Raw genomic sequence first — 26,024 nt, forward strand, 5'->3', positions numbered from 1 at the left:
TTATGAACTAAGCGATAAAGTTGAATTTAGAACGCGATATTGAACCGCACTCCCCACGAGACTATAAAGTGATGTAGCGAGACTATCTTGAAGAGAAAATATACAAATTTAATCTTTATGAACTAAGCGATAAAGTTGAATTTAGAACGCGATATTGAACCGCACTCCCCACGAGACTATAAAGTGATGTAGCGAGACTATCTTGAAGAGAAATTCAAATTTAATCTTTATGAACTTAGTGATAGAGTTGAATTTAAAAACTCGTCGCTTAAAAGGTCGTTAATTTTTACGACTTTCTTAGTGACGGACTGCTTTTAACTTGAACGTCGATAAAAAAATATTTTTCTAAGTATAATTTGAAATGAGATGAGGATTAATCTTTATTATATTAAAATTTTACACAACTGCATAAAAAGGAGTATAATGTTTATTTTGTAAGTCTTGTATATATTTATTAAAATTTACGCTCGGTTACTTTTAACTGGCAGAACATTTTAATGGTACGGAACCCTTCGTGCGCGAGTCCGACTCGCATTTAGCCGTTTTTTTTGTAATGTTAATCTTGTAACCTTTCTATAAATTATGTAATATATACTAATATTATAAAGCTGAAGAGTTTGTTTGTTTGTTTGTTTGTTTGAACGCGCTATTCTCGGGAACTACTGGTCCGATTTGAAAAATTCTTTCGGTGTTAGATAGCCCATTTATCGAGGAAGGTATATATCATCACGCTACGACCAACAGGAGTGGAGCCACTGGGGTGAAACCGCGCGGAGCAGCTACTTTATTTATATGTATGTACGAATATTGCGTATATTTCAGATTTACAAAAAATCCTGCTTTAAGGCTAAGGTGGATTGAATGCTGTGGGAGAAAATCAGAATGGACACCTCGGTACAGAAATAATAAAAATTTCTGGACCGATATTTATTTTATTGAATATAATATGTGATGTGTTGAATAAATACATATTCAAATACAAATAAAATGGCGTTTTATTGTTTTTTCATATGCATATAATAATGATGAAAACGTTACAAATGACCTGTGTAGTATTTTTTATGAATATAATATTAATGTTATTTCTAATTTCAGCAAAATTATTATTTTTGTAATATCGATATGGTTACATCCCTTTAGAGCGATTGTATTATTACGTATATGTATAGAGATTTTTCTGTGTAATCGATGTATGTGTGCAAAAACATACTAGTCTGTCCATTTTGTAATAGTTTGAGTTTGTAAAGACACAAATTATTTTTGTGAATGTGTGATTGTGTTTCAAAGTGTGAGTTACCCTCCCCGCACCAAAACCGGCAGAAAGTTTAGTTAGAACATTTGCCAGCGTGCTCCATCCATTACTTAATGATCTAAGAAGTATATGGATGTACGCAAGAAGTACTTTCACACCAACTTGCCAAGTTAGGTGTGAAAGGGATAAAAAAACATACAGGCGTCATTCAACGTCATATTTTCTTGTTACAAGTAAATGTTCATAGTGCAATCTCCAGTGTATTATGTGTGTGTGTATTATAGATATAAGCTTTTAATTTCGATGTTCTTGGTCTTATAATTATTTTTTTAAAGATTACGTATGGTGTAAATTAACCTTATAAATCGGGAATTGGGAAATGGCAATAAGCGTGTAGTCATATGTCAGTTTTATGTACGGTAATGTCAAATGTCAACTTTAACTTCAAACCTCTGGGACCTGTCATTTGGATTGTTAAATTTTTGAAACAAAATTCACAAACACACTTTTGTAAATTTTAAAAGTTGAACGTGTCTTAGTTTTTAATGAAAAAATTATTATAAAAATAGCAAACATGTCTAAAAGTGAGGTATTGTACGTTAAAGGAATGAATGTGGTGAGTACAAACATAAATTTTCAATCACGATAGTTTTGAAAACATGAAGTGCATCATATTTTCTTTTTTTACTATTTAAACCGTTGTGATATTTTAGATCTAATTTTCAGTATTATTTATAGAATGTTTCTTAATAATTATCGACACCTTAATAGCATTTTATGTAATATAATATGTCACAGTAATAACAAAAAAAATTGGTTGTCTGTAAAGTCGGTTTACTGGCGATAGTTGAACGTGACAACGTCCGATTGTGCTTCTTTGTCGCTCGTTCCGCGCTCTCGCTTGCACTTCAAGCCTTACATGGAACGCCTCAGAGCGAGGTAACGCCGCATGAGTCATGTTTTTTCGTGCGTGCAGCCGGCTCTATCGAATTATAAGACGTTGTCACGTCAAAAAGTTCTAAATTCTAAATATATTTTTATTCCAGTCAGAATCGGAAGAAGAAGAGGAATATGTGTGGGACGATCGCAAGCTTAACGATGCATATGATAAAGCAATAAGAATAGCCAATGCAGAGGTAGCTAAGCGGGTTGCGATGTCCACAAATACACAGTCAAATAGTGATCCTGTGAAGCAAGGTTTGTTAAAAACATAATTTATAAACTGATTTGAATAGAGATTTTATTTGTTAGTTTATAGTAGTATGAAGTAGAGAAGTATATAACATGATGCATAGACATACAAAAAACTATTCATAAATATTGTAAATTTACTAATTTCATATAAAGAGATGGTAAAATGTTGTAATCGTTGTAAGTAAATAATTAAGTATAGAAAATGTCATTGAAAGTCTGATAAAAGTGTATTTAATACATGTCTGTATCCTCATATTATTCAGTTTGATTCAAACTTAATTTCGGTTCGAAAATGAGCTGCGAATGCACAAGCCTGCTGGTATCCGACCTTTTACGTTCCGGTAATATCTAAAATTGTTTTCTGCGGATCAGATTGTTCAATGTTCCGGCCCGCCATTAAGTTTGAATCATACTGTACCTGTTTGCACTACTTAAATTTAAAACAATAATAGATTAAAATCAATCTTAACTTGATACCTAAACCACCCAAATCTTGTTAATATCATTTACAGGTACCTCGAAAAATAAATCGACAAAGCCGCAAACACAAAAACCTAGGCCATCTAAAACAAATTGGAAAGCAGGGATGCCTTGCAGAGCTGTGTTCGAAGAAGATGGTTTAGAATATGAAGCTATTATACTTTCTATTGTTAATGATAAAGAATGTATTGTACAGTTTTTAGGTAAGTATTATAGTCATAATTTATATTATTACTAGCTTTCCGCCCGCGGCTTCGCCCACATTTTCAAAGAAAAACCCGCATTGTTCCCGTTCCCATGGGATTTCTGGGATAAAACCTATCCTATGTGTTTATCCAAGTTACCTATATTTGTGCTAAATTTCATTGTAATCGAATCAGTAGTATTTGCGTGAAAGAGTAACAAACAAACACACACACACATCCTCAAAAACTTTCGCATTTATAATATTAGTAGGATTTTTATGCTTTAACCACTCCCAGTATTTAAATGGCTATAAAATAACAAATATGGATGGAGGTTAAATAGGCCTTAGTGCAATTTTGTTTTAAAATACTGACCCAATGATTTAACTTAGATGAATTGAGATTTATTTAATGTAGGAGCATTGCACAATTATTAATTATTATATTTCACCTCTTTACTTTTGATTGATTTGTAGACAATAGGTCTGTGTTTTTAGATTGATTTTACTGAATAAAGAATGAGCCTAACCATATTCTGCTAGTACTTTTATCAATATTTTTAATCTGATAAAGATGTCTATATACAAAATGTTGCTTATAAAACATTAATATGCCCATACTATTATTGTTTTTTTTTATATATTTTGTTACTTCCATTATTCCAGGCTACAACAATTTACAAAAGGTCCTTTTAAACACATTAAATCCATCGCTAGACAGACATGCACAAACATTACAAGTAGAGAAAGCATTACTGGACAGAGCTGACGATGGCTTCGAGAGTCAGTCGCCGAATATTGAGGATATGGAGTATAACGATAGAGCAGCCAGTCCACAGAGTACAAGTAAGATTGTAGAAAGTTTAGCATAAATGCAATACAGTAAAACCCCACAATGTATATACAGGGTGTCCCACTGTTGGTATACTAAGCTCAAAGGAGGTTATAGTTTTGCATACGCTGAGTACGTAAAAAATACTTATAAAATTCCAGACGCATTTTTTTTTCAAATAGATGCATTCTTAAAACTCTATGTGTATACCCATAACAAGCAACCTGCCCAACTTTGCCACCAGCACGTGAGCTATCGTTTAAGATTATGTTTTCATAGACAAAATGCTCACGTGAGAGAAGCGGTATATGCCGGTTGCGCGAAGCTAGATAAGGGCGTTTGTCCACTACAAGGAATTTTACGGTCCGGCATTCCGATTTTTTACGGTCCGGTATGGCACGCCATATAATCTATATACTAGCTTGTGCACCTACGTAATTTTACTGTCCGACATTTTACTTTTCCCTATTCCGGATGGTTTTTATCCGGTCCGAGATGACAGCAATGAAAAACGTGTTTATGCTGCGGGGCGGGGGAGGCGAAAATGCTATTTGCTTTTCTGTAAATAGCTATTGAACATAAATTTTATTTGTGTTTTCGATAAAAAAAGTCTGCTGATCTCTTCGTCCTTTCTTTTATTTCATCCTTTTTTTATCTAAGCACCACTATTATTATATATCCTACAAGGTGGAGTGATGACCTTGTACGGGTTCCGGGAACTGCCTTGAGACGTATAGGGTAAGATCGGTCCTTATGGAGTTCTATAAGGAGGACTATGCTCAGCAGTGGGTGTCTATCGGGTGAAATGAAGATGATGATTCTAATTCTTGATCTACCTACTCCCTGACCGAAAACGAACACCACAGCTAGTAATAAATACTTAATACATTTATATACCCAAAAAAGTTTTTATCATTTTAATACAACTACATAATAATAATTAAATATTAAATAAAATTGTCACATTTGTTTACGTGTGCAGGAAACGTACCATCTATAACATTGAACCGTAGACAGAGAACCTTCTGTGTTGTTAGTCTATGCCAATTGCCATGGCAACTATTTATTTATTTTTATTTAATTGGAAAATTAAAAATTAAAACTATCTTTGTCTTTTTTGTTTATATCATTTTATTATAGCCATCTCTCTTATACAGTCTGTCAAGTAAAATGCAACTTGTATTTGTGTGTGCTTGCCGCTGCATGTGGCACATATTTTTTTGGGTATATTGTGAGTATATAACGTATATATATAAAAAATATCATTTACGATTACCTCCAAAGTCAGCGAGTTACAACATGTACGACATTTTTACACTAATAGAACTTGTGGAATCTAAACCATGTTTATGGGATAAAACTATTGCTGATTACAAAAACAGAATTAAGAGAAATAATGCATGGCGAGAAATTTGTTTATTCTTGGAACCAGAATTTGAAGGGTTCGATGACAAAAAGAAAGACGAAATACGTAAGTACTTATGTAATTTATTTGCATTAAATTTTTGACATTTGCCATGGCACAGAACCTGCTGGACTTGAGAAAAAATCTGCGAAATTGTTTCTTATATCGTTAGCTGTTCGTCCCGCCTGGGTAGTATTGGTAGCGATGGGAATATTTTGCAAACCGTTGTGATTAACACATACGAACATGTCTTTGTTTGTATACCCATCTCTTTCACGAACAATATTGTGTAAAACGACGCATGCTTTAACTATATCTTTACTCAACTGCTTTGATACGTTTAGTGGACGATGAAGTATGCGCCACTTATTTGCCAATATACCAAATGCACATTCCACATATCTACGTGCCCGAGACAGTCGATAGTTAAATATTCGTTTTTTTATATCAAGATTTCTTCCACCATAAGGTCGTAACAAATTGTTATTAAGTTGAAAAGCTTCATCGCCCACTAAAACGTATGGCATCCTGTTGTTCAGAGAAGGATGCAGAGGAGTTGCATTAGGTACTTGTAAACTTCCCTCAGTCAGCAGTTTGTGAAATGTTGTACGCTGCAAAATAGCCGAGTCACAGTCTTTTCCATAAGCTCCTATATCGACAAACACAAATTTATAGTTAGAATCGACTACTGCTAGAAGCACTATGGAAAAGTAGCCTTTATAATTATAATTCATAGACCCAGCAGAAGGAAAGTTCTCAATTCGTATGTGTTTTCCATCCACGGCACCTAAGCAGTTTGGGAAGTTTGCTCTGGCTTGAAATCCACTTGCCACTGATTTCCAACTATCTGTACTCGGTGGTGGAAGAAATTCACTGCTTAATTCATTCCATATTGTACGGCATACTAAGCTGATAATTTCACTTATCGTTTTAATACCCAAATGATAGTTATAAAACATTTCGGTGAAAGTATTTCCACTGGCTAAGTACCTGTAACAAATACACACACCGGCACAATTAGCGGAACAGAAACCGATGCGCGAGAACATCGTCTGGGATTTGAACGAATGGCAGCAGGTTCTCTTTACTGATGAGTGCAGAGTTTTTTTAAAACAGATCGATGGGAGACAGCGAATATGGAGACGCAATCCTTTGCGTCTCCATATTCGCCAACGCCACATACAGTCTAATTTTGAACACACAGTGGCTTATGGTGGCGGCTCGATTATGGTTTGGGGAGGGATATGTTTGGGAGCTCGCACGGAGTTAGTGATAGTCACAGAAGGGACCATGACAGCAGATCGATACATCAGAGACATTTTAGAAGAACATGTTGTACCATTTGCCCTATTTATTGGTGACGACTTTATTCTAATGCAAGATAATGCTTGTGCTCGTAGTGCACAATCGGTACAGGCATATCTGAGCCACGTAGGTATACCGGTGATGCAGTGGCCAGCAAATTCCCCCGATATGAATCCGATAGAGCATGTCTGGGACTTGCTAAAAAGAAGGGTTAAATCCAGAATGCCACCCCCCAACAATCTGAATGAACTTGGAAACGCATCACTTGAGCATTGGGAGCGGTTGCCTCAAGAAATCATCGATAACATAATCTGTAGCATGCCCAGACGAATGGAAACCGTAATCAGAGCAAGAGGGGGAAACACTCGTTATTAATTTTGCTTTAATTTTATTGTTAAATCATTTAATGCTTACTTTTTTTATTTTTTGTGATGGTTCATAATCATCTGAAAATTTCACTTATTTCAAATTTCTTTATTTTTCAATAAAAAATAACGAAGACTTTTCAAAGTCGTTGTTAAAAGATGTTAATCAATTTGTTATTTTGTGTCTAATTACATTTTCGTCAAATATATGCGTTATTATCTCATATTCTCACTTTTTTTTCAGTTCCGCTAATTGTGCCGGTGTGTATATATACTTTCATTATTTTTTTGTTTCAGTGAATACTATCACCAATAAATGGAATAACACTAGAGATTATTTCATTAAATCTTTGAAAACGAAATCTGGGCAAGCTCAGAAAAAGCAATATATTTATCACAAACATTTGCAATTCTTATTAAAAATTATTAAAGAGGATTCGACAATTTCAAATAAAGTCAATCAATCTCAAGATAGTGACAACGAATCCAGACGTACATCAGCTTCACCAAATTACTCGCAATATAATGACAACGAATCCAGACCAGGCACATCAGCGTCACTAAATCCTCCTCAAAATAGTGACAACGAATCCAGAACGAATACATCAGCGACCTCACAAACTCAGATCCGTAAAAAAAGATTAAATCCGGTTGATGTGGAGATATTGAAGGCGCTTCAAAGCCAAGAGCCACGACGACAGGATGAATTTGAAGATGACGATAAAGCATTTTTTATGTCAATTTTGCCAACTATTAAACGCTTAAGCGAAAATGATAGACTGGATTTCAGGATCGACGTGATGCAGCTTCTTCGCAAATATACGAATCGCACCCGAGCATTTCCTTTGTACTCTGCATCATCATCTATCAACTCTCAAACTAACGAAGCTATCCCGTCGCCACCACTACTACCACAAACTGAAAATCAGATAACAGTACCATCAACGTTACTGCCTGCTCCACAAGATTCGTTGTCGCCGTCTACGTTTCCGCCACAAATTGCAAATCAAATGACAGAACCGTTAACTTTACTGTCAGCTCCACAAGATTCGTTGTCGCCGTCTACGTTTCCGCCACAAATTGAAAATCAGATGACAGCACCATCAACGTTACTGCCAATTCGAATGTCCCGTGTAGAATTACCGCTTTTACATCAAAATGCGACTTCAATAACTGAGTTGTTTCAACAAGATTTTGACAAACTTTAATTTTGCTATAGTTTAAGCATTGTAACCTGATTATTTCATTTAATAAAAATTACTGTTTCTTGATCAATAAATAACAATCATTTATTTTATACTAGCTGTTTCCCGCGGTTTCACCCGCATTGCTCCGCTTCTGTTGGTCTAAGCGTGATGATTCCTCGATAAATGGGCTATCCAACACCGAAAGAATTTTTCAAATCGGACCAGTTCCTGAGATTAGCGCGTTCAAACAAACAAACAAACTCTTCAGCTTTATAATATTAGTATAGATTATACCGTTTACTCTTAACCGTGTACCTACAACAATCTACTCACTCCCTCGCTCGTCCATACTCACTGTATACAATACTGTACACACTCACCTTAATGTTACAGCAAGCATTTCATTTGGTGGTACACACAGCCTGAATCTTGTATCTTGCTTCTTGATCCACGCGCCTAATCGGAATAGCAAAAAATCATAGGTAGCTGTAGACATCCGATAGTAGTTAAAAAACTTATTTTCGTACAGCCTCAATTTATTATGGTTTATGTAAAATGTACCTGTCAGGTACCTTTCACTTATAAGGGGATGAACCCAAAAATTTTTTTGTCTTCTACGTCTTCGCACGTAGAGTAATAAAGCAAGCAACTGCCGACGTTCCAGGAAACTCATCGTGTGCGTGGCGTGTAGTTTCAAAGAGAGCCAACCCAACTGTACCGCACTGATCCGAGTAAAGACGGACCGTAAAAAATCGGAATGCCGGACAGTAAAATTCCTTGTAGTGCACATAGGTGCAAAAGCCAATTCATCGGTTTTTTCATGCCACACCGGACCGTAAAAAATCGGAATGCCGGACCGTAAAATTCCTTGTAGTGCACAAGCGCCCTAAGAAAACATGGATTTTCAGGAAAAATTATTTAGCAAAAAATTTTTGATGTAAATTGGTTGTTTAAGTACCTATTTATTTTATTACAGTGTATGCATAACTAAAAGTCCTTTCGCGCTTAGTATACCAATAGTGGGACAGCCTGTATATGCAATACAGTAAATGCAATACAGACTTACAGTACCCCATTTACGCGAATTCTGAGTTACGCGGTTTTATTTGCTGACTTCCCTCGCATCATACAAATGGAAAATAACGAGGCATTTGTATCTAAGAAGACATGAAAAATACTATATTTAGAATGTAAACTAAATTATTATCAATGTCTGAATGTAAAGATTTGTGAATTGACAAAGATATTTCACCTACCTATATCAAATTTTAAATGATCATACAAAGGAATCTTTTAATGAAAATGTAGACTCCAACTTATGTGAATTTGACTTCACCTATTGTGTATTATTCGACCAAGCCAACTAGACGCTCGGATGGAATGCGGCCTCCCCGCCCTCATACCGCCTCAGGTACCGCGTTCGCCTTAGTACGGTTCGCAGCATCGACGCATCCACGTTTCGCATCGCTAGTTATTTCTGTACTTTTTATTGTTAAGTCGTTAAATCTTGTTGTTGACTGTTAAGTTTTTTGTTGTTATTTGTTTAAGTTTTTACCCTTACCTTTCATTCATAGACAGCCATCGAAATGGGGAAAAATAAGACTATTCATAGCGGAGAGCGAACAGTGATATCTTATATATAAAAACGAATCGCAAAATGTGTTGGTAAGCGCATAACTCGAGAACGGCTGAACCGATTTCGATAATTCTTTTTTTATTATATTCCTTGAAGTACGAGGATGGTTCTTATGTAGAGAAAACGTAAACATGTACCACGGGCGAAGCCGGGGCGGACCGCTAGTTATTAATATATTTTTTTTGCTATCTGTACCTGAGACATGGGCGGGTGACGTCACAGTTGAAAAGGGTCTAGTTGGCTTGGTCACGTAGTAAGTCGGTGTATTACTGTACTCGATAACTTAGCAAAGATGTCAGTCTCATACCATTAATTGCTTTATACCTATCAATATACAATTACCACCTAAATGTATTTAGCTCTGAGGTTAAGTTTTTGATTAAATAAACAAATTTGAATTAGCGTTTCAATAATGTATAAATAACTAGTTTTCACAATTTTCATATTTGCGTCTCATTACCTACTGATTGTAATAAAAAAATCGAATTATAAATGAAAAACTTGACTAAATTATTTATTTATTTAAATATCACTTCATTGTATATAAAAAACAAACTTGTAAATAATTTAATAATCTTTGATAATTAGCAAGTTAAAATAATAAGTACACACATTTTATAAGAACTGTCCAATTCCAATCTAAATTTTTCACTACATTTATTTCAAATTTCATAAAAATCTGATTTAAATACAGTTTCTGAAGATTTTGAATTACTATTTTCAGATACATTCTGCCAAAATAAGAAAAAATCTAGTAAAAAGAAGAATAAGCAAAAGCCTGCAAATAAATTCGACTTACCAGATATACCAATGCTAAATATGTCTATGCTGAAAAATGTGAGTAATATTTTAAACTAATATTATTTAACTTTTTGACGTGACAACGAATCTTATAATTTGATAAAGCCGGTTGCAAGCACGAAAAAACATGACTCATGCGGCGTTACCTCGCTCTGAGGCGTTCCATGTAAGGCTTGAAGTGCAAGCGAGAGCGCGGAACGAGCGACAAAGAAGCACAATCGGACGTTGTCACGTTCAACTATCGTCAGTAAACCGACCTTACAGACAATTAATTTTTTTTTAAAACATTATTTAATAAGATAAATTCATGATAATATGATTATATTGTAATCTTTTATAAGAATACGCACTTTGAATAAAATCTGTCCATTTCAATATCCATATTGAGTTTAAAGGAGTCAGTTACATACAGACATACAGGTGAACAAAATATAAGCGTATCAAAAACACCTTTTGTTATTGTTGTGTCAAAGGCGTTAGGCCATGTTAGATGATAGTTATAAAATTATTTATTTTTAGGTTAAAATTGTTGTTATATTTTATCATATTAAGGGCCGATTTTCAATGCTTGGATAAAACTTATCCGTCCAATAAAGTATTACACGATATTATTAAAATGTCACGTAAACTGTTAAATACGGGCAATTAGAATACGTTTTTAAAATGGTAGTTTTATACATTATTCGACGAATAAGTTTTATCCAAGCATTGAAAAATCGGCCCTAAATCATCGACATACTATAAGTTTTTTTTTTTTATTATTATTTTATCTGCGATCAGTCGCTAGACTATAAGCGGATACGTTGAAGGCGCGTATGGCAGGAAGGATGCTGCTCCCATTGGAGTCCACCCTTTATTTTATTCGGGCTTGGTAGCCGGCAGTGTTGACTAGTCAAAAATGTCACGTCGCTTTTTGAGACGACGCACGTTTTCAGGTTCAAGCAGTTTTGTAGCAAGTGGGTTTGGATGTTTTCCCAATCGCATACTATAAGTAAAATTATTTATTGTAAATCCATACTAATATTATAAATGCGAAAGTAACTCTGTCTGTCTGTCTGTTACTCAATCACGCCATAACTACTGAACCAATTTGCATGAAATTTGGTATAGAGATATTTTGATACCCGAGAAAGGACATAGGCTACTTTTTACCCCGGGGCATAGGATAGGTTTTCTCCCGGAAATCCCACGGGAACGGGAACTATGCGGGTTTTTCTTTGACTGCGCGGGCGAAGCCGCGGGTGGAAAGCTAGTTAATGTATAAATAAAAAAAATTCCAGCTAAACTCAATGGACATGCCGCTCCCCCCACCCCCTCCATTACACCTATCTCATGGTGACGTGGACTCTGAGGAACAAGCGGTGTCCTCCATGTTGCTCAGCTGGTACATGAGCGGCTACTACACCGGCCTGTACCAGGGCATGAAGCGGTGAGTTTGTGTGTATCAGGTGACTGTTGGCTGATATGCCTGAACCAGTGTGTAGCAGCAAATATTGCTGAATGGAGGCATTCCTTTATTTTTAAAAGGAAATAGAACTTCAAAGGTTTTTAATAATGCACTTTCTGTGCCCGGCAATTATTAGAACTAACCGAATCTTCAAATCGATACATTTTTTCTGTAATAGTGTTAAGGAAGAGCGGAACCTCCTGACCATAGAGATCTAGAGAGATGTCAATCGCTTGCGCTGAGTATGAAACCGTGTCTCATTACAAATTTACGCACACAACTGCAGTAAACAAAATCAAAACAATACTTCGCGTTGTGTGCGTGTCATCACACAAAAATATGAGAGCGACTATTCGTTCGCACACTAGATTGTAAGTGACGTACATATACAGCACCGCTACAGCTTGTTCTTTTTTTGGGCATATTGCTGCGACACCGGCCCCGCCCCCTAACCATATCTCCCTTTAGTTTCTGTGATCTGTGCTCCTGACACAAGCATTTTGTTCGCTTACTAGGAGTGTTCAAATTCGTTTAAGACCTAATGTAAAGGAAAGAAATAAATAATTTTGAATTAAAAAAAAAAAAAAATTGAATACAATTAATAATGTTAAAGTGATAAGAACGCAATTTGTACCTAGTTTAAGCTATCCTTAAGTATTTGTATTTCTTTTTTATTTTCTTTAAGTGCAATAAAGGATTGATAAATGAATAAATAATTAATAAAGATTGATAATTTTTCGTAAAAATGTTTGCTCTTAGAAATAGAAATATCATAAAATTTAAGATTTTTAACGTTTTCAAAAAGTAATCACTTGAGAAGCGAAGAAATAATGTTTAGAACGCGTCGTGGCAATTCTGCAATTTATTTATTTTTTGTTAATTCATGCGTTTTATACAATTTATGTAGTTATAATCAAAATTTGAATTGAATGAAAATGTTTGTTTACAGGGCCAGGGAAAGCAGAGGTGATAAATGATAGACATTTTTTAAAAATCACTTTTATTAAGTGTCTTAACTAACATTAAAAACCTGTTAAATAAATTAATTATGCCTCCAGATTTGTGTTTTATAACTATGTACAAATATACAGTATGGATACAAAATGTAGTTTTTTTACCAATTGGTGGGTTTATAACATTGATAATAATTATTTATTAGAACATTGTTACACTGTTAATTTTACACTCAAAATACGGATATGTATTTTATTAACAAATTGGTTAAAAATTTTAAGAAAATTATAAGAACATTTTCATTTCTTTACTAAGAAATATTTTATTTGTTGCTGTATGCAAAATGTTCGTAAAAATATTATTACATAATTATTGGTCTTTTAGAGTATTTGGGTTTATGTTCATAACAAAATTATAATGCAGACGGATTATGATCGACGACCATAGACAAGACAAATGGTCAATAATCGAATTTCTGGCACCAAAAAAAAATTATTTACGTTGTCTGTGGTATGGCACTCTGTCACTAATGAATTGAAGATTGATGATAATAGTTGTGTTTACGTACTTAAATGTTTTAAATTATATTTTAAAACATAGAAGTGTCCTACATTTTCAGAGCGATTTTTATACTTCTTCTAACTATTATATGCCTTGGTCTATGGTCATAGATTATAAAATAATCAAAAATAAAGATGCCCATTCTTGAAAAGGGTATCACTACAAAAATCTATTTAAATAAGGCATAAACTAAGTCATTATAAATAAATACCTACTGTATTAAATTAAATTAGAAATGGCGAATCTAATTATAATATTATTTATTCATAAAACAATATTTACAGTTATATTACAATTAACAATAACTTAACATTATTAAGGTGGAACCATGATGTTATTATTGTGATGTCTATAGTTTTTAAATGCTCGATATAAGACTTGTGGCCAGCTGTATATTACTTCTGGATAATATTTAGCTTTTCTTTCAGGTGAAATGACATTTTGTACCAAAATATGTTATACTTACAGGATATCAGGGACTTGATTAAAAATTTGTGAAATTTCTAAACAGTGTCTCAATTTTCGTAGTTTTTAGGATATTATTTAATTCGTCCAAAATTTCGTCTAAAAATTATTTTCAATAGCCCACTGTTACTTGACCCCTTTACAACCGTTAATGATTCAAAAGCTCTTCCTTAAGAAGTGTTTGAATGAACAATATAAACAGACCCTTGATTTAAACAGTATGACGTACGTTGAGACCAAAATTTAATTGTGTAACATTAAATCCTGGACTCATACTATGCGATCCAACTAAGAATAGGTACGATTAAGCGCCATTTTATGGCTTTAATTTATTGATATTCTTATTATAATATATTATATTAAGTTAAGCAATACCTTTTGTATTAAAATTTTATGTAAGAGTCAGGCAATCAGGAGCTACACCTATATTTGTAACTACATTCTTGCAAATGTAATTAGAATTTTTAATTTCAGGAAAACAAATCATTTTTTTTTATTCTCTAGATCTTTGTGTCAAATTGACATTTGACGCAAAGATCATTAACGTTCCTATTCTCAATTGGATCACATAGTATAGTCTATCTTTCTATGTCTTATCAGGGTACATTTAATCCTGTATTCATACAAGTGTGCTAAGTTCGTGAGTATCATGGCTAAGGTCTATTGTAGCAGCTGGAACGCCTGGTGTAGCCGCTCCCTCACCAGGCGGTGTGCTTGTTGGTGGTCTGGAATAAGATAGGAAAACATTAGAAATACAAAACATATTATATGTAACAATTTAAATAAATATAGAGGTACATGGATGTTTAAAGTTTGCATTTGATTGTTGGGATATTTAGGATATCATTTTGTGTTTAACCGTATTGAAACTTTTTTATTACATTAATCAGCAAAGGAGTTGGCGAGTCGCTGATGGTACACGCTACCAACGTTCATGAACATTTGCAATTGTGCAGAGGCGAAAGAGCAAAAGTATATAATAGGTAGGTATATTGTGAAAACTGAAAATAGTTCCTATAAAAATTTGATGAAATTAAAGGCAAAGCTATAAATTGATAATGCTAAAAACTTAACTTTTCTACTAATTTATAAATATGTATATTATGTATTTAAATAATCACCTGATAATATAGGGGCCTCCCTGCTGCAAGAGCGTAATCGGATGCGTGTATGGTGCAGTCATGCTATGAAAGCTTACATTGCCGGCTCCCGTGTTATTCAAATGCCCATTCATGAGCACACCGTTCGATGTATTCATTGTAACTTCTTGCGCTCGAAATGCCTTCACCAAGTTCGTCTTTTCCTTCTGCCATACAAACACGTTGTGGACCATCGCACAACCGCAGAAGATTATCCCGACGCCGATAAACACAGATGTCACTATTGCTGGCGTTGAGTGGAATTGGATGAACGTGTATAGGATTATACCTGTAATGGATAAGGACATGTTTTTAGTATCATGCTGAGTGAGTGAAATTTTAAATTTTGTTTAAATTGTTTAAATGGTAGTGGTGAAAGAGAAAAATATTACTTGAGATTTTGATAAGACTAAGTACATTGTTTGTAATATTTAGTGAATTGATATGAAATAAAAATTAATTCGTCGGCGTACAACGCCATCTAGTCTATATACTAAGCAAATTGTAATGGCTATGGAAACCACAGATAATATAGGTATAGGTTCTATTAATAGATAATAAACAACTGTTAGAAATACCTTAAATTAGCACATAAAAAATCTAGGTAAAGATTAAAACATTTTCAAACAATATTTTTCTATTTTTAGGAATCGAACCTATACGACATAAGGTAAAATATAAAGTCACCCGTGCCCGTGCGCCACGTGTCATAATTATCAACAATAACTTAATATTTTTCATAAAATAACTCTTGTAAGAGTTAACACAAACCAGATCGAACGGTTTTTGCTCTGATAATTCGATACATCATAGTTAACCACAAAAAATAAATAAAACATCCACCAACCTGTTAAAAACACGGGTATTGATATAAAAAAGCCTCCAACGGCGCATATTCTTGTAATGGCCGACTTCTGCAGGTACTTGTTTGTTCTGAAAACAGATATATACTCATTATTCACTTATTGTGGGCATGTTATTAATATTTATTCGTAATTTGTAGGATTCATGTAGGTTTGCTAAAGCTAAACACGACCTGATTCGAACCCGCGTCTTTCGCCACTTACCCACCTCGTGATCGATTTTTTTTCGAAATTCTTTAAAAACATAAGTAGTTAGGTATTTCACATAAGAAATTTAAATTCAAAACACGCATTTAAATGCTATAAAACTAAAATATCAAAATAACCTGATTACTAACTTAACTAATAACTTGAAACATAAAATATACTTGGCTGCTGTACACGGGTTAACTGTAGAGTAGAGGTAGAGCATAGTCGTTACTCTACTAACCAGAGGCGGCTCGTGACAAAATTTTATGGGTGTTCACTTGAAATAAAACACTGAAAATACATGGTGTAAAGCAGTACATTTATCAAAAAAATTACATATAAAGGAAATACATACGTCTTTCTTTTTGGTGTGCAAAAATATCTATAACTTATAGCGACAAGACATTCGTAAATGTATGTTGTTGCTTTCATCACAACCACACAACCACGGTGTTTTCACATATTGTTCAGATTTAAACACACGCGTATATTATGTTTTCGTTTTTGTCGTACATTTTTGCGGATCAAGTTCAGGCCGTGGCGGTCCCTTAGCTTTACATTCAAGCCGAATTTGTAACGTTTTATCACACTTTTTAATGAACGCCACATTATAATTATTGTTCATTTTAACACTCACAAGTAATACTGATAACTACAGGCTATTTCAACACGTATTTTATAATTTTAATTAGAAAATTGCATGAATCGCGCGCGTGCATTGAAGTTGACTCGAGTGTTTGTTTATATGTATTATAGAAGTGGCAACTGGCAACGTCGCAATCGCTGTCCTGCCTGGCGGTAAAAACGAACCGGCAACGTTTGCGGGTGCGGCGCTCCGAATTTTGCTACTTTACCATAGAAAATCTTTTGTTTCACGCGCAGGGCTCTGGCAAAACCCTCTCTTTCACTCCTATTGGATTTCGTATTAGGAAATGTACTAAATCTTTTTTCATTGGAGCGCAATCGTGAGCGCTCCGCTTCGCGCGTTACATAATACAGTAGGTACTATACAGGCGTATGGGATGATGGAATGTTGGATATATTCATGGGTATTAACAGTAGTTTTAAAGATTACGATTGATTTTAAATAGTAATAATTAATGTTAATAATTAAATTAAGGAGTATGATTTTATTATAATTATTTATGGGAGTTCACTGCACCAGCGCTCCTTAGGGCGAGCCGCCTCTGCTACTAACCAGTACATCGGTCAAGTAGTTGGTAGAGTATAGTGCACGCCAGGGTGGGAGAAAGACAGTGGTAGAGTAGCTTGCCCGCGTTACTAGCAACTCTACTCTATCAAATTTTAGTACTCTGCTCTACCAATGGTGTCTACATTAGTATAGTAATTAGTAAGTAGGGTAGTTACCTAGTACTCTACCAATCTAATCTACCGTTTACCCCTGTAAAGCAGCCAAAACGGCTTAAATAGTAAATAGGTAAGTAGTATATTATAAGCGACTACACACGAATGATCTTATTTTAATCCTCATAGTTACATTCTAAAAAATGAAAAAGAAATAAAAGTGAGAGTATTTTTTTTTTATTTTCACTTAACTAGTTATAATAATTTTTATCTTTATCTCTATTTAACTCCGTAAGTTACTTATGAAAAATTCGGCACTTCTATGAAAATTAACTCTCTTTTACATTCGTTAAAGTACCTACGCATCAAGTATGTAAGATAAGACCAATGAATCGATACATTTACAAGCGTATACAAGTTGAAACATGTAGGTACGAACTGAAAAACCTAAGCTCACCGGATTCCAAAGCTGCGTGGGATATGATTAAAAAAGCATAGAGATTCATTATGCTTATTTTTTAAATAAAAATCGTTTTTAATATTAGAGGCAAATAAAAAAATCAAATACCTACCTAACTATTACATTCTTATCATGCTAATATTCATGACAATTGATATACATTTTTTACAAAAAGCGAGTTATAATTTAAAAAAAAATGAGTTTACGTTAAAAAATATAAAAAATTTCGTAACTACGACAGGACTTTCTTTCAAACAAGTACCTATATTAAACGTAAATGTATTATTATTTCAAAAGCTTTCTTTAACCGACATGTGCAAAACGACAAAAAGTTATCTCCTCTCAATATGTAGAGCTTTTTATTTTCAATCCAATTTTCCGTCAGAATCAATTTAACAGTTTTGTTTAAATTCACGTAAACGAAAGTGGGTCAAATATTACAGAGAATTACAGATTAGGTAATGTCCCATGTACATCACACATGGGTTTTGCAACTTTAAAGTTTAACGACCATTTACAAATTATCGCTGCGTAAACCTTTCCAAACTCGCAAGCAAAATCAATTCCCACCTACGCAATCTTCACTTCCCACGATAAATCAATGCAAAAACGATGAAAACCAGTTGAATATTACACAAAAACTCCCTAACAACCCTAAGCATAACACGGACAAATTAAATCACTTCTTGTTCCACCAAGTTCCTACGTGGGCATGCACAATCAATATAATCGGGTTATACTTGTTCTCAAGTCAGTGACATTTCATGTATGATACATAATAACTGTCATTATGGCAAACCCATGGTGTTTTGCATGGATGTTTTGTAACATTACCTTTTATGTCTGAAGTCCGAGTAATTATGATTAAGTATTTTTTGTTGGCTACTAGCGCCACCTACAACCTACGCCTGAATAAATTGATTTTTGCTTCCTCAAAACAGCACATTGGACAGTAAAACAATATCTTACTTGTGCTTTTTTAGTCAGTGTAAATACTTAAATAGAAGAAACAGAATCAGAAACTAAACTGAACAAAACAACGTTTATTCTTGACTAGCTGTGCCCTGCGGTTTTACCCGCATTACTTCGCTCCTGTTGATCGCAGCGTTATGATAATATAATAATATAGCCTATAGCCTTCCTCGATCGTTCAAACAAACAAACAAACTCTTCAGCTTTATAATATTAGTAGATTCATATACACGAAAATAAAGTATGAAACTAAATACCTTATTCATTTGCACGTAAACAAAGTTTCACATTGTATTGCTTATCTATTTAATCTAGTGCTTATCTTAACCCTAAAGAAACGTTATAAGACCCTCTTATAAGCCCTAGACCGTGACATGCGGTATAACCGTTACGACATCTGTTTATATATTATGTACTTACTACTTACTATCTTTACGCCCGCTCCTTCGCCTGCGTAGTCAAAGGAAAACCCGCATAGTTTCTGTTCCCGTGAAATTTCCGGGATAAAACCTATCTGTCCTTTTTCAGGTTTCAAACTATCTTATCTGTCCTTTTTCAGGTTTCAAACTATCTCTGTACCATATTTTATCCAAATGGGTTTAGTGGTTTAGCCGTGAAGAAGAGACGGACAGAGTTACTTTCGTATTTATAATATTAGTCGTCCGTCGCCGTGCTAGTGAGCGGACGTGTTACAAAATATCTGTGCTAAACAAATAATAGTATTTCAATCAAAAAAGAACCTTAATGCAAGTGATTTACAGTTCATTATTAAAAAAAGTGTCGTCACTACTAGTGCCTTTTTAGATGTGAGAATCAACAAGTCACAAGCAATTGTGTGCGATTGATAACCGAACACAACATCCCCGTGCACTCTAAGTTCACTGTAATAACGTGCATTTTTCAACGTTTTATAGACACTGCCGCAAATCAAGTGAATATTATAACTTAAGTTTTGTTTACTGCGCTGTCGCTTGAACGTGTTTACAATATTGAAACTTTAACAAATACTAGTTATGAGTCTTCTACGATCACCGAATAATTCCGAATCACGCTGCAGTTCGCAGCCGGACTTATCAAAAATTACTGTGGAACCATCAATATCTACAATAACAACTCGTAAGAGAAAACAACCAGATTTATGTAGTTGTAACCAAGAAATAAGCGAAATGCGTAATGAGCTATCGCGAATGACTACGTTGCTCGAGAAATTCGTTACATCTCAACAGCAAAATATGGATAAGGTGCGCGAAAACATTTCAGAAATTGGTTTAGAAATAAAATGCATAAAAGAATCGACTTCTACTCTTATGAAGGCACATGATGATATGAAAACTTCACTTACAGAATTGAATTTAAAAATTACCACACAAGAAGAAAAAATTACCTGTTTGGAAACTGATTTATCGGCCCTAAAAATCGGAACTCCTCCTACATTACCCGGAAAAATGTTACTGTCAAATGAACAAACAATCCGTGAACTGCGTGAGCGAATAATAAGAGAAAAAAATATAATAATAACAGGTTTATCAGAGAATAACTCCAATAAATCAGGACAAGATACAAGTGAAATTAATTCACTACTCTCTAGCATAATTGAAAACTGCCCACAACCGTCAAAAATATTTCGGCTCGGTAAATTTATACCAGGCAAGAACCGCAAAATTAAGGTATGTTTTGAAGAACCACAAACAGCTAAAATTATACTCCGCAATAAAGAAAAATTTCCAGAACACATCAAGATTTATTCCGATCGCACTCCCTCTCAAATAAACTACTTCAATGAGATTAAAAATGAACTAGAAAATCGTACTAAAAATGGTGAAAAAGACTTAATCATTAAATTTATAAAAGGAGTCCCTACAATAATCCATATTCCAAAAAACTCCAATCTCAATCAATAAACCCAATTATTAACAATAAAAAGTCTATAAACGATAATGTCACATACCAAATAGAAAATGACTATGGATGTCTACAATTAAATAAATCACGTATTAACTTCTTTTACACGAATATCCGCAGTATACGAAAAAAAGGCAAATTTGACGAATTGAAGTCTATAATTGGAAGCATGTCCCGTACTATTCATGTTATACTCTTAACAGAAACATGGCTCAAATCAGAAGAGGAAGCAGTTAAAATGCAAATTCCTAACTACACACATTACTATAGCTACCGATCTGATAAAATCGGTGGTGGAGTCTCAGCCTATGTACACAATGATTTACAGCATAGCTTAATTAATTCTCTCTATGAAAATGGTAATAATTACCTTTGGATTAATCTAAAAAAATATGCACTAGACATAGCAGTTATTTACTATCCTGGCGATAATAATCTAAAATCTTTTTTGTCATCATTTGAAACACAAATACAGAATCACAACAGGGCTCTTGTATTTGGCGATTTTAATATAAATTTGTTAAAGGCTGATAAAAGAACTAAATTATATAAGGCTGTCATAAAAGAGACCGGGTATAAAATACTTAATAATATTAAAGAAAAATATTGTACAAGAGAAACGGCTACATCTAAATCTATTATCGATCACATAAGCTCAAATTTAATAAATGACAAATTCCATATGACAACTATTGATGCTTCTTTGTCTGACCACAAGCAAATAATATTACAGTTAAAAAAATTCAAGCCACCTCCAAAACAGAAGATGAAATACGCGGCTATTGACTACACTAAATTAGAAAAACTGATTACGACAACATCTCATGAAATACCTGACACCTATAATGCCCTTGAAGATTATATTGTAAATGTAATTAATAAAAGCAAAATCACTAAAACGAAAATACTTAACCTACCACAGAAAGACTGGATTAACAAAGACATATTACTATCTATTAACAGAAGAAATGAATCATGGAGAAATTTAAGGCTAGACCCGGATAATGAAAAACTGAAGATAATGTTCAAAGAGAATAAGAAGATCACTGAAGATAAAATCAAAACTACGAAAGAGACATACTACTATAAAGAATTTACTAAGTATAACAAAGACCCAAAGAAGACATGGACCCTTATTAATACTCTTGCAACAAACAAACTTAAAAACTATGATAGTCCCCTTAAATTAAATTCTGAATTTGGTCCAATTACAAACATTTCTGATATTTGTAAAACATTTAATGAGTTTTTCTCCACAGTTGGTCCTAACCTTGCAAAACATATTCCAATCAGATACCACAACAACACAGTTCATACATTACCAATCATACATCATCATAGCCACTCATTATCTGCATTTGTACCGTGTAACGAAAATGAAATAAATAATATAATTAAAAATCTTGACCCTAATTGTAGTACAGGCATAGATGGTGTGACCACTAAAGCCTTAAAATCCATTAGTAAATTAATTTTAGACAAACTTACAATTAGTTTTAATAATCTATTATCAAACGGAGAATTCCCGGACTCACTAAAAATTGCTAAGGTTAGTCCCATCTACAAATCGGGAGATAAAATGGAAGTAAACAATTATCGTCCCATCTCTGTACTACCAGTGATTTCCAAAATTCTCGAGAAAATTATTTACAACCGCTTAAATGATCATTTGAATTTAATAAAATTTATATCTAACAAACAATACGGATTTCGGCCACAGTCTAATACATTATCAGCTACAATAGATTTAGTCACAAATATTAAACATAACTTTGATCGTAAAAATATTGCTTTAGGAGTATTCATTGATTTAAAAAAAGCATTTGACACAGTTAGTCACTCATTATTAATAAAAAAACTCGAGGCTATTGGAATCACTGGTATTGCACTAAAAATGTTTATTTCATATCTAAATAACCGAACACAACTTGTCAAAATTGGCAATACGCAAAGCGATCCCTTACCAATGACCTGTGGAATACCACAGGGATCGGTGTTAGGACCACTGTTGTTCTTAATTTATGTGAATAATATCCATGACATAGGCCTACATGGCGAAATTACCCAATACGCAGATGATACATGTCTATTTTATTTCGGATCCTGTATAAATAATATTATTTCACAAGCTCAGGAAGACCTCAACCACTTATTTGAATGGTTTCAGTACAACCTCTTAACTGTTAACGTATTAAAAACATCCTATGTTATTTTTAAAGCAAAAAATAAAAAAATTCCACCTCATGTGCCAATTACTTTGAATGGAATTCCACTTCAACAAAAAAGTAATGAAAAATATCTTGGTTTAAGAATAGATAGTGGCTTGTCCTGGAACATTCAAATAGACCATGTTAAATCTAAACTCTCATCCCTTGCTGGCTCACTTCGTAGGGTTGTAGGATGCCTTCCTAAACAGGTCCGCATAAATATTTATAATTCCTTAGTAAAATCACATCTTATGTATTTAATCGAGGTATGGGGAAGTGCTCCCAAATACAAACTAAAAGAGTTACAAATAATTCAGAATAAAATAATTAAAATATTATATCACTATCATTACCTAACACCGTCAATCAAAATTTATAAAGACACAAAACTAATGAACATCAAACAATTATATAAATATACAACATGTATTCTTATTAAGAAAATTTTAGACAAGAACATACATACAGCACTAACTTTCACGAAAAATAAACCAGCTTATTCTAAACGTAACACAAAGGATCTAGACATACCGAAGGTCAGGACCGGCTATGGACAGAAATGTATTACTTTTGAAGGTGCCAAATTCTATAATAAACTAAACAATGATATAAAAACAGCTGAATCGATTTATACATTTAAAAAGCGCCTAGCTGATCACATACTTAATGACCAATCACTTCTGGAATAAAACACCTACCTTTGGAATAGCTCTGCCCGGACGACTGTTAGATTATTTATTTACTTTGTTATGTTATTCTCATGTAATTAGCTTTAAGTCTTTAAATGAGAATAAATGATTCTTTAAACCTAGTTAGGATATTAGTCGGAAAGTAGGGATTCAATAAAAGATGAAAAAAACTTTCGAGGAAGCTCTTTATAGTATGAGTTTAGATAATATTATCTTCTTATCATGGACGTATAAAAAAAGACGGACGCCGTATTACGAACAAACAACGTGAAGCCACCATAGTAAGCTAGCGATCGTGTAAAGACAATAAACACGCACACACTCTCACCATAGTAAGCTAGTCGGCCGCCATTACGTCGTGAACTACGGACTGATTAACTGCGTGACTGTTTCACAAAAAATATTTAAAATGCCGTCTTGCGTGGTTAAATGGTGTCGCAACAGTACAATTTTAAATAACAAAACACAAGGGATTACATTCCACAGGGAAGCAAGTTATTTCTTTTATGTTTTAATGACAAAATTATTACGGCAAAATTTATAGAAAAAAATACAGCCGCCATTGTCATCAACACAGCTGTTGCCATGGCAACATGGCACACACACATGGATGTTTCGCCGCCATTACTAGGCTTCACTCAATGTTTAGACGATATACCGTCCGTCTTTTTTTATACGTCCATGCTTCTTATATATAAAATTCTCGTGTCACAATGTTAGTCTGCATACCTACTCCTCCGAAACGGGTGGACCGATTCTCATGAAATTTTCTGTGCATATCGGGTAAGTCTGAGAATCGGCCAACATCTATTTTTCATATGTACCACGGGCGAAGCCGGGGCGGACCGCTAGTATTCGTATAAATGAAGACTTCTTAGTTCTTAGAAATACATTGACTGACCTATTTTATGACCTAGCTTAAGAGAGTTTTGAGTAAGTAGAGCGTTTCTAGGTAAAGTTAGGATAATTTTATTAGGTAGATTTTATCATAGCTTTAAGAAGAATACAATTATTTAATATCAATCTACGCAACGGATTTTGATGAGTTATTTTAAACTAGCTTTCCGCCCCCGGCTTCGCCCGCGTTTTCAAAGAAAAACCCGTTCCAGTAGGATTTCCGGGATAAAACCTATCCTATGTCCTTTCTCGGGTATCAAAATATCTCTATACCAAATTTCATGCAAATTGGTTCAGTAGTTAAGGCGTGATTGAGTAACAGACAGACAGACAGAGTTACTTTCGCATTTATAATATTAGTATGGATAAATAAAGTAATTTGAAGAGGAAGGTTTTAGCACATACTAGTAGTTTTAGTATAATATATTAGGTTATACACTATAAGCGGGCGAATCCGCGAGTGTAAAGCTATAGTAAAATAGTAGTTAAGTATTATAACATTTTTCTTTCTATTTTTTACTCTCTGAATAAAGATCAATCAAGCAATCACTCGCCCTACGTCTTACCTTTCTCGTATTTCCATGAAAATATAAAATCTAATTTCCGATGTCCTTAAAATGAATTTTGATCCGTATCAGTGACTCGCTCGGTAACCAGATGGTGTTGCTGGTTTTCCTATCTTTAAAGTATTGTGACGACAAAGTACTTATAAGTTTAACTTTTACCTAAGGTTATTTTGAACAGATACCTGATACAGAATCAGTAATAGTATTCGTATTATCTATACTTATAAGCGCTGATTTTTCAATGCTTGGCTAAAACTTATTCGTCGAATAATGTATAAAACAACCATTTTAAAAACGTATTCTAATTGCCCGTATTTGACAGTTTACGTGACATTTTAATATTATCGTGTAATACTTTATTGAACGGATAAGTTTTATCCAAGCATTGAAAAATCGGCCCTTAATGGTAGATTGGAATGAAATGCGGTTTATATGCAATTATAAAAATTTAAAATTAAAGCAATACTAAAGGTGGAGGTGCTTGCGCCTATCAACTAACTAGGCTCGAGACAAAAAAAACCGAATGTTTTTGGATAAATTTATGTATTACGGAAAATTTAATAAATTCAATGTCTGTGAATACGTGTAAAAATACCACTCTTCTCTACTCTTCACTCTACCACAGAATAAAAATGGTGGCTCTACTATTCTATAAGATAATGTAACTCGCCGGACGACCGACGAGCGGTTTTATCATCATTAAAAATGTTATATTTCTAATGGAAACACCTCTGTAATTGCTGTATCGAAACTGGTTTCAGTAGCTC

At 33.9% G+C, this 26,024-nt stretch overlaps 3 protein-coding genes across 3 annotated transcripts in view; 2 read left to right on the forward strand and 1 right to left on the reverse strand.

Annotated features, from left to right (window-relative positions):
* Nucleotides 1–1,686: 1,686 nt before the first annotated feature.
* Nucleotides 1,687–13,192, forward strand: Smn (survival motor neuron). Its single transcript, XM_089707431.1, has 7 exons — nt 1,687–1,868; nt 2,299–2,449; nt 2,959–3,129; nt 3,777–3,956; nt 10,565–10,677; nt 11,922–12,070; nt 13,038–13,192. Exons 1-7 carry the CDS (start codon nt 1,827–1,829, stop codon nt 13,063–13,065), a joined length of 834 nt encoding a protein of 277 aa, XP_089563557.1. The 5' UTR covers nt 1,687–1,826; the 3' UTR covers nt 13,066–13,192.
* On the forward strand, nt 6,383–8,225 carry LOC149479806 (uncharacterized). The gene is made up of 2 exons (XM_089707618.1): nt 6,383–6,991; nt 7,095–8,225. The coding sequence occupies exons 1-2, from the start codon at nt 6,383–6,385 to the stop codon at nt 8,223–8,225; spliced, it is 1,740 nt and encodes a 579-aa protein (XP_089563744.1).
* A 583-nt stretch (nt 13,193–13,775) lies between the features above and the next one.
* LOC149479807 (uncharacterized) overlaps nt 13,776–26,024 on the reverse strand; it is a 38,532-nt gene continuing 26,283 nt past the window's right edge. Inside the window, exons 2-4 of the mRNA XM_089707420.1 lie at nt 16,055–16,140; nt 15,190–15,496; nt 13,776–14,793 (exon numbers count right to left, since the gene is read on the reverse strand). Coding sequence (XP_089563546.1) covers nt 14,688–14,793; nt 15,190–15,496; nt 16,055–16,140 — 499 coding nt within the window. The 3' untranslated portion in view covers nt 13,776–14,687. The remainder of the gene's footprint in view (nt 14,794–15,189; nt 15,497–16,054; nt 16,141–26,024) is intronic.

This window comes from Colias philodice, chromosome 19 (genome assembly GCF_061535455.1).
Source record: "Colias philodice isolate Cphi_HAF_F1 chromosome 19, ilColPhil1 Martin Lab GWU primary, whole genome shotgun sequence".
Taxonomy (NCBI): domain Eukaryota; kingdom Metazoa; phylum Arthropoda; class Insecta; order Lepidoptera; family Pieridae; genus Colias; species Colias philodice.